At 39.6% G+C, this 10,665-nt stretch overlaps 1 protein-coding gene across 1 annotated transcript in view; it reads left to right on the top strand.

The window, feature by feature from the left end:
* Nucleotides 1–503: 503 nt before the first annotated feature.
* Nucleotides 504–10,665, top strand: part of cpped1 (calcineurin-like phosphoesterase domain containing 1) — a 75,758-nt gene continuing 65,596 nt past the window's right edge. The window contains exons 1-2 of the mRNA XM_080748097.1: nt 504–694; nt 8,462–8,680. Of these exons, the coding sequence (XP_080604223.1) occupies nt 628–694; nt 8,462–8,680 (286 nt within the window). The 5' untranslated portion in view covers nt 504–627. The remainder of the gene's footprint in view (nt 695–8,461; nt 8,681–10,665) is intronic.

The following is a 10,665-nucleotide window of genomic DNA, read 5'->3' as shown; positions in this document are numbered from 1 at the left end:
AGGAGGGCTGTTGGCAGGTCAGAAACCCATAGTCTTGTGACATCATCGATTACCAATCCAGCTTATAGAAACTGCAGGCTTTCTATTCCTGAAAAGTTGCAATTTTAAAGTCATTGTTTTAAAGCCATTGTTCTCGCGATATTAAAAATCTAAATATTTTTTTCAAAAATATTGATTTTTAATTTTTTTTGGAAAATGATGATGTCACAAGACTATGGATTCTGAACTTCCCACAGCTCTCCTAGGAGACTTGGACTGAGTAGAAAAATATTTTATCATGAACATTAGTGAGGACAGAGGACCTATTATATGAAGACAGGTTGAAAAGTGGTGAACTACTCCTTTAAGTACATTTAGAATTTCGGACTTTTACTTTATTGTAAAAGAATATATTGCAGTATTGATACAGTGATACGTTTTGTATCAAAAAAGATTTTTCCACCACTGCGAAGGAGGGCTGAGGGTGAAAGTGGTCAAACAGGCACTCTAGTCGATCACCGATATAGCGAGTTCGACACTCGACAGCAGCACAACAACAAGAAATAAGTTAACAGAAAACCGAACGCCAGCATTTGGAAAGTGACACACGAACAAAAGCCGAAGGTTTGGACAACGCGGTGACAAAACATGGCCCGGAGTGAAGAAGACATCTTTCTGAGGGCCAAACAGCGAACTTTCTGCGGACTGAACGAAGGTACTATAGCTGACTGGCTGCTGTCATTAGCTTCTGACGCTAAAGCTAACGCACTGTCGTCTGTTTATATTCAACACGCTGTTGTCACTGGTTGCGTTGAGACGTGCATAAAAAGTACTCACATAGACTTATATTTTACTTGAGTAAAAGTATCAATACTGCAATGTAGAAATACTCTGTTACAAGTAATGGTCCGGAAATAAAAATGTGCTTGAGTAAAAGTACAAAAGTATTGGTATCAAACTGTACTTAAAGTAGGCTACTCATTATGCAGAATGTCTCATTTCAGGCTTTCAAATGTATACAAATCTTTTGAAAATAGCAGATCTACATAAGCTCACATTGTGAAAATTGTACTTAAGTACAGTACTTAAGTAAATGTACTTCTTCTACACCACTGCACTGATAACATAATTATTTCTATGCGTTTCTGGACTGGACTGGACAGCTCGTTATGGCTTGCAACGTTGGTTACAAAATAGCTCCTTTCGGAACCCCTCACTCCACTGCTACGGATCTCGGAGTGAGGGGTTCCGAAAGGAGCTAGTTACAAAATCAAGGTTTTGTCATATTTGTCTCCTTTCCTCACACGACCAACCTCCACTGTATTACTGTAATGAATACGAAGTTCAGCTATTTTGTGTAAAATAACTGAACCTGTACTTATATTACTTACCTACTTATAGAGATATGTATTAATCTACATACGCTGCAAACAAGTGTACACAATTATCCTAGCCTACCCCAAAACCTAGAAACTAAAGAAACTAGACCAGGTCAACCTGGTTGTGCCAGACCCCCTGTCTGTCATCATCATTTATGACATCATGAGTAGGCATGTCATCATCATGTCATCATCATATATACCCTTTATATAGAAAACCCGGACAGACCGACATTTGCTTATGTAGGCCTACCCATTTCATGGGTCTGGCAAAAAGATCTGCCCCAGTCCTTTCTTACCATGTGTTCTTACCAGGACTTGTTTTCTCAACACAAGCTGATGACACAGCATCTTGGTAGTATAAAGTTGAGTGGACACCTAAACATTGTGGGCACCTCCTCAATGTTACATTTCCAAAATGTAAAAAAAGAATGGTTGAAAATAATGTATACCTGATTTGAAAATCATTATTAGTCCTAAATATTAGGCCTTACATGTCATAATTTTTTTGTATTTACCCCCCTCCAACATTGATGATTTGTGCTCACCTCAGTTACATTATTTTGTGCAATGACCATATATGAGCATAACCTGGGCACACACACACATCCATGGGTATCTATGGCATGTCAGGCATGTCCATATTTGGGCTGATAATGTGACACTTATTGTCATTGATGGGGTTATTGCATGCATCACAACTGTCCAGTCCATATATGGCATATCTGCATGTCCACCACTGACACTGGCCGCTGCTACATGCATTTTATATAGTACATTACTTAGTGGAAACTAGCTGGCTAGTTGACTAGATCTATATTCTTCCCTGTACAATAAATAGGGTATAGATTTATATAGATATTAACATTGATACTATCTAGAGCCAAAGGCTATTATGTTTCATCAAGAATAGCAATGGCTTTGTTTGGAGTTGTTACGGTCCAACTATCTTTGCTCTAGAGTGTAGAGACCCCGAGCAAGTTGAGCATAGTAGTGCAACTGATTTACAGTAGATGTATCACAGATAAAGCATACTGCAAAGCCCGACAGCAAAAGGTATTTCAGGATTCCAAGCGTGATAATCACATTAAGCGATGCACTCTTACCCTCATCAACTCATTGATTCATTGCTTGCTTTACCTCTTGTCAGTGTTGCCAGTGCTTGCTGCTAGGCCTGTATGGGAAAGTTGATTGCATAAGGGCTTTTCAGGCGGAGAAATTCACTTTTTCCAGTGTTGCGTTATTTGCTCTGAAAACAAGCCCCCTGTGCATTTGACTCGAATGATGATTAGTATTGTTTAGAATGCACCATCTGCCACCTGAGAAATCTCTGTGATTTATGTTTGAAGTTTTACTTGCCCAGATGAAGCCACACAAAGCTGCCTCTTCTTATCTCCTGTCATGGGAGCTTTGGAAGCTCCTTTTCAAGTCATCATTTATTTCCGTCTTCTCTTGCACGCGCTCTCTTGTTCAAAGTTGGTCTCTGAAATAGTTCATACGACTGACTGGAGAGAGCGCGAGATTGGATGCTGTATTGCAGAGTGTGTTCAGCCTAACACAAAGCTCTGAGAGCGTTTTTATTTTTTATTTTTCTCCCACAGAACGTGTAGGAGCTTTATGAAAGCTTGACAAATCGTGTCGCTTGTTGCAGGCGGCTACAAAGAAGATGGCTGATAAATCTTCATACTATTCCTGTATGTCTATGTGCATTATGTGCTTGCGCGTTTGTGTACGTTGAAAGTGCACAAACATGCAAGCGCATACAGTATGCACACATACAGGAATATATGCACACACAGGCATACAACCTGAGAGAGTACACGTTTCACGTGTGAGCGTATGCAATGCTTGTGCCGTGTGCATATTTGAGTGCCTGTGTGGTTTGAATACAATTCCCCTCACACAAGTGAGGGAATAATCTGTACAGAGGTGGGTGCTGGTTTGTCATAGATAAATTGCATGTGTGAGCTGTGACCAAATTCAGAAAGTATTTTGTTGAGCTGCTGGAGTTCAGGGTATGTTGAAGAAACTATTTGAGTCCAATAAGTAAAATAAGTAACATTTGCAGCCTACCAGTCATTTTTATATGGGTGCATCCCTGTATGTTTAAACAAATTCTTCCACATTTAAATATAGTGTCACTTAGCTTCCACTGGTACAGAAAATATACATTTGTCTATGCCTTGTTACTTGGAAGGTTTGTATATAAAATGCAATATATTTTGATTGCAATCATTACTAGAGTATTTGCTCAGTAGGTGTTTCTCTCTGTTATCTCCCCAGCTCTTTGGTAAAAGGAAAATACATTATCTGGTCAGGATGCCAATTTCATCAATACAGCAGAGAGAGCTCTTTATATATAAACAAGTAAAAATGGAAGATTAGCTTTAACTTTTTAACCAAACATGGTCCAGCGTGGTTAATGTTTAACCAAAATATATCTGAACTAAACCTCAACCTTTAATGGCATTGTGGTGTTGCTGAATTGACCTAAGCTAAAATAACCCTAGCTATAGGGTAGTTGACATTAAGTGAAATTAATGTGGCCACACCATTGTAACCACTATCCCAGTGACATTTGCCTACTTTTCAAGAATTACTCTCAGCCTCACCAATCTGATGCCATAGAAATTTATTTAAAAACGTCATTCTAAGTTGGAACATATTCTCAAATGTTTGTGGATGTGTCTGACTGAAATCACACACAAGCCCCACTTCATCTCACAATTGACCCAAATGTACTCTAGCTATGCATTTGGTTCATTTGTGGCATTCTGCCTCTTCACACTACATCCAACTGCAATGAATGGGAGGAGGCTGTTGGTCAATGGTGTGGTGTGTGTAGCACACCATCTACTGTATGTTGTAGACACTATCTCCAGGCTCAGATATTAAAGGAGTAGTTCACCCCCAAAATGACTTTTTTTCTATTGCTTTAGTCACGCCATGGAGACTTGAGTTAATAATATTTTTAGTTTTTTGTCAAGACAAAAATGTGATAACAATAAATTTACCCCCTGGGGACCCGTTTCGAAATGGGTCCCCATCCATAATCAATGGGGGTAAATTTACTCGAATCAAATTTTTGTCTTAGGAATGTGACAAAAACCAAAAAATATTATTGAACTGTACTCTCCATGGCATGAGTAATCAATAGAAGGGTGAACTACTTCTTTTTGAGGGTGAACTACTTCTTTAAGCTCTGGTAGGCACAAAAAAATATATTTCTAGTTTGTTTGTTTTTTCACCTGACTCACCCGATGCTCTGCTCATGCGTCTACAGCTACGGCTCTATGCATTAATTATCACAAGTTCAACATACTGACAGTCCACTGAGAATGATACACAAGGTAATGAGACTTCAGCGCTCTGTGACATAATGATGCCTTTAGAGATATTTCGGAGCTGTGCCATAGGTTTCTTTGTGTCATCACTTCCAATTTCACTTGTTTCACATGTGAGTTATTCTCTCCTGATTAGATAAAATTGGTAACCTGACCTGAAAATGCATTTTTATTGAAGAGCTGGAGAGACATGGAGACCCCTGTTACTGAACAAACACTATATATAATAGCAATGATTATGATTATAATATAGAGCAATTAACGCTTATTTTAACCAAAGAAAATCACTTGCTGGTACACTACCTTAATGTGTATTTTGTGTACTTTTTTGTGTATCTGCCCTCGACACTCAAGCCAAAAGGAGACACCAGAAATGTATTTATTTATCAATTGTAATGCTAATAGATAGCGAACCATTTCTGACGTCTTCCTCATGTGCTATAGGACCCCCCTGCAGCATTCGTTTTGGAGCAGTACTTAGTTTTGTGGTTTTGTTTCAAATGGCATTCTGGGAATCACAGTTCTAACAGACCATACTGCATTGTAGGTAGATGCTGTAATGGTAACAAAGCTCCCACGTGTTGCCAAAAATACTTCTAAAATGCATGTTGCACAGTATTACTGTAACTGGCCCAAGTTAACAATTAGAATGTGTGGTCAGCTGTCCTGGCTGGAATGTGTGTTCAATAGTGCGTCCAGACCAGTGGACGCACAATTTACATACTTTAGATTCTTTACAAAGAAGATTGCCATGAAAGAAGATAAGGTTCTTTCATGATGTCATAAATGATCATTGTAATCAGGGGTTCATCGCTGAGTTTCTTTCTCAGCTTTGCACATCTGCTTTTCCAGAGTGGGGTCCTCTCTCTCTCTCTTTGCTTTTCATTCTTTGCCTGAGTTTCTCTGGAGGAAAGAATTATCATCAGCACATGAGGAGAGTCTGAGAGACATGGAGAGCATGTTAAGCAGTGAGGATGCTGATCAGCTAGAATTCCCTGCTGTGTGCAAGTAGGGGGGATTTGTGAGTGTGTGTAGTCTGTCTACATCTGTCATTTGTCTCACTGTCTTTTTCTATCTCACATGCACTCTTGCACACATACACGCACACAAGCATGCACTTGCACATTTATGGTGAACTAGGGCTGTCAAATGACGGTTCAATATTTGAATATGAATTGAAATTGAATTATATATTTGAAGCAGTGAAAACCGCTTCCAATGAATGGCTTTGTGTGTATCACGCCCATATATGGTCATTTCAGTCCAGAATGAACAGGCTTTTTCAAAAACAGAATGTCCGTTTAATTACCATATATGGTGATCTCAGTCCAGAATGAACAGGGTTTTTCAAAAACACAAAGTATGTTACCTTATGTCCATATATGGTCACTCCAGGCCAGAATGAACAGGTTTTTCCTGTCTCGTACGTGTAAAATATCAGTCCAGAATGAATAGGCTTTTTCAAAAAGCAAAATGTGTGTCCCTGTCTATTGCATTGAATTGGTGAAGCTTCACATGACAATTCAACCCTATAGATAATAGCATGGTTTATACTAAATAATTATTAACTTTGCTATAGTCAGCATGTCATACCAGCTCTCCAAATACATTCAGAATAGAGGTTTTATCTGTCCACCGCTTCACTTCGAACCAAGGTTTGATTTTTTTTATAGTGAGCTCCTCGAAGTGCAGATCTCCGGTTGGCTACCCAGGGCACACAAAATGTGGAAGTCAATTGTAGCCAATCCGAATGGAACATTTAAGATTTGACTGATACATTGTGATTACATTACTCCAGAGATATTGTGTACCGATGTGTGTGAGTTTTGTGAGTAGTAGCAAATAATGTTTTTTGAAGAAAAGAAAAAAAGCCAAAAGAATGCAGAAAATGGGCTTGAGCTGACTGAGGTCCAGGTGACACAAAGCAAGCATCTGTGGCCGGTTAGCAGAGCTGACAGACGCAGGAGAGAAACAGAGACCTTGATGCTCATCTCTGGAAGCTTATCGATGCATTTTGGTGATCTGTATATAGTTGTTGCTCTAGAAGTGCATTCCATAGTGTTGGATTTGGCAGACACTTTTTCGTGTCTGCAATTACTCTGACACGTAGGACTATCCTTTAGTTAATTTGCATGTTACTGTACGTATTAACCCTCTAAGGCCCACGGTTGTAATATTACAACGTTTGTATTTTATCCAAAAAAAGGTTTAAATCATTTTATTTTAGCTCCCCCTACCACCTAAACACCACCATTGGATTCTATTGTTTAGTATTACAATGCCATTGGCCACAATATTTGCATATAAATACCCCCCACAGGGGCTGACATTCACACCCGCCACACCCGCTGAAATTCCAGAGTTTTGACGAACAACATCTCACTTTTTCATGGAAGCTATACCTCACAAAAACATAAGTAAAATGCCTGTACTATTTTTTTTTGGTGATCATTAGAATGTCTAGAACATGTACATATGTTGTTATTGTGAAAAATATCCCCCATATGTAAATTAGAGCATGATTTATGATTTTTGATTTATGGCTATAAAATCTTACAAAAACATTTTTTTGAAAAAAACATTACATTTTCCTCTTAATAGGACTCCTACAACACCATCTGATTTTTTTCAATTTTTTATTTCAAGTATTTCTTAATGCAGGCCTTAGAGGGTTAAGGCTGAAAGATTCTGGGGGGAAAAGTAGCTTTCACTATATTTATTACAATATAAAAAAGCAGGACTTGAGTAGAGATATTTCACCACCAGATATATGCGGATCTGTATATCTAAAGTTCAGTAGCTTAAATCAGATACATTTAATCAATAGCAATGATTAGGGTGATTAGAGAGGAAAATACATAGTCAGTTGTTCAATACTTACCTCTGGGAGTGCAGAATGTGTTACCAAGAAGTCATGTTATTTATCAGATGGTCTATACTAGGGATAGGGAGGCCAACAACTGATAGATTTGTATTTATTATTAATCATGCATAGTATACAGTTGTGTTTAATTGGGGTCATATGCAGTAGCAGCCAGGTGCTGTTAAGATAGACACAACAAAGTACCACATAACCATTAGCGTTCACTATTATTGTGCTATATAACATTGTAGTTACAAAAGAGAGTGAATATGGTCTTGAATGAGAAACTTCTTTTTTTTAGAAGTGGCACGTCACAACACTTTTCAAAATCAAGGCTGGGGGAAGGAATCTGGCACCTGTTTCTTTGTTTCTTCTTGGCTAGAGTCCATTCCTAGGTAGACATTGTGAGTTGAGGATGGGCTGAAGACATTTTATATCAAAGGGATTCCTTTGATATACAATGCCCCACATTGCCCCAGGGAGCTATAATATAATTCCACCATATTATATATGGTGGAATATTATATTACCAGTACTACAATTACTACTCTGCTACTGCTACTGCTGCTGCTACTACTACTAATATTGATAGTAATAAAACAATATTACTATGTTAACTCTTTGACCGCCCCCATTTTCTTTCAACTTTGGTAGTTCCCTGCCACGCTTTCATTAACCTTTGAAAATGCATAAAATATTCCACGATGGTCCGATTTCCTCTTGGGGTGGGGGCCTCAAAAGATGCGCACATATGTGCTGAATTTGGAAAATAATCCCTGTCCACACTGCACACACGACAATCCATTCCAAAGAAATGCTAATTTTGTAGTAATTGGTGACCCTATAAGCTAGCGTGTACTGAACAGTTGATGAAACTCACCCCCTCTGCTTTCCAGATGCGGAGAGGGAGTGGAAGGGACCGTTCTGCTTCATCGTGGCCGCAGACCCCCAGCTGGGGCTGATGAAGGCCTGGCGAGAGGGAGACACTGACGGCGGAGGGGACGAGTGGGCCGAGGAGGTCCAGCTCACCAAGCAGGCCGTGGAGGCTGTCAATCAGCTCAGCCCCAGGCCCCGCTTCATGGCGCTGTGTGGAGACCTGGTGCATGCCATGCCAGGTACTGTAGGCTCATAACACATGAAGTCTATGTCTGTGTGTCAGTTAATGCAGTAGTTCTCAACCTTTTCAGGCCACAACCACCAAAATAATCATATTTTAACTGGGGACCCCCCCCACCCTGATAAGCACTAAGAGTTGAGGCATTACATTTTGTATAACATGGTGGTTCTATTGTGAAAATAGCAGATCTACATGCTCACAACGGCTCACATTGCAAGGCGTTGTGAGCATGTAGATGTAATAATCTTATCCCACAATTCTTGGCGACAGTGACGCCATGTAATGCAATAAGTCAAATTCTCAGATGTAGAAGTCATTTCTCATTTGTGCGTGCCGGAGGCAGAATTGATTATTGTTAACCTGAAAACACCTGCGACAGCATCTGGGTTATGTTGATCTACAGAAATCAATGCACCTAGCTAATCAGTGACTATAAAGCAGAATGACCCGTGTACATACAGTAACTATAGCAATTTGTCCACAACAATAATTACAATAACATTTGTTCCATAACATTTGATTCAACATTACCATTACCAAGCTTACTTAATAGTGGACGATAGTCTTCACATAGTTAAATTGTATAACAATATTCTACAGGTGTCATTTACAACCACAGAAGATAGAAATATCTGCATACTGACAATTAGGCTCCCAATGTTTCATTTGCTCTTTCACAGTGTTTCTGTCTGTGGACAGGTATCAACATGCATGCCTGGTGAAGGTCACATTTTCAGTGTATGGTTATTTCTTACTTTTGCAGTTCCTTTTGCAGTTATCTGCAGATTCTGCACACCAGATCACATTCGATCATAACAGTCAAACCACATTTCAAAGAATTGAATGAGAAAACCACATTCATTTCATACAATTTGTTATCTCTAGGTTCCCAATCTACACTATAAAATCCTTGTGTTAAATTTAACTCTGAGAGTGTTCAAATGGAACCAAAATGAGTTACAGACCCTAAGCATCCATTTGGACTGCTGTTGGTCCCTGAACCAGACGTTTAGAACCTTGAGCCAGAGTATTACAGCCTTGTTTTACGGTACAGGCAATGATATGATGCAACATTGAAAGTGAGGATTCGATTCCATTCTCCTAGCATTTCAGAACACAAGTCTTCACATAATTATAACTAGCCTACAATTACTGTTGTACATTCTACCCCAGACTCATCAGTACTGTAGCTGACAGTGTGACACATAGCCTGTGCAGGCTCTCCGATACCCAATCTGTCTTTAAAGGGAATAGAACATGCCTGTAGTATAATGATTAATGTATGCTGCCTCCCCCTGCGGACATTGTCCTAATCTAATTAATATACTCTGTGAGGAGATACGTATTAGTCCAGGGGCAGTTACAGTACATGGACCCTCTTGCAAAATACTGTACAGCTGTTGTTAACGTGGAAATCCCCGCAAATTCAATGCATCACATGCCTGCTGTGTCATCTTATTTCCATTCCGTACAGTAAGAGGAATTGTTTGAATCCCTAAATGATGTCTGAACGCCCCCCCCCCCCCCCCCCCCCCCCCCCCCCATAGAGTAGAATAGACCAATTTAGCAGCATTAGCTTAATAGCCATTCATTCAAACTGACAGTATGAACTAGTTTAACAACCAAAGTTCTCCAGAAAATCTGCTTAGTGGTGGTGAGAGACACGATTTCTGTCTGGAACAGAACACTCATTGGTGATGGTGACCACTGTAGGAGACTATCACTGTTTTTGGAGCTGTGTGAAGCACAGGCTCCCTATACGTGGCCGTGTGGGTCTGTCTGTCTGTCTGTGTGTGTGTGTGTATGTAGCCTGAACTTCCTAAACTTCGGCACGCCACTAGTCCCACAGTTTTGCCACCACACACTCGCGCCATATGTCAAATCGACCGGCTTACTCGGGAATCGTGGGCTATTACTTTTCTAAGAGAAAGGTTCTATAGTTTAATTGATATTAATTTATTAGTGAATTAATTTTCCCCATTG

This window comes from Nannobrachium achirus, assembly GCF_963921795.1.
Source record: "Nannobrachium achirus genome assembly, chromosome: 18".
NCBI classification, from domain to species: Eukaryota; Metazoa; Chordata; class Actinopteri; order Myctophiformes; family Myctophidae; genus Nannobrachium; species Nannobrachium achirus.
This window is presented reverse-complemented; position numbering and strand designations above follow the sequence as displayed.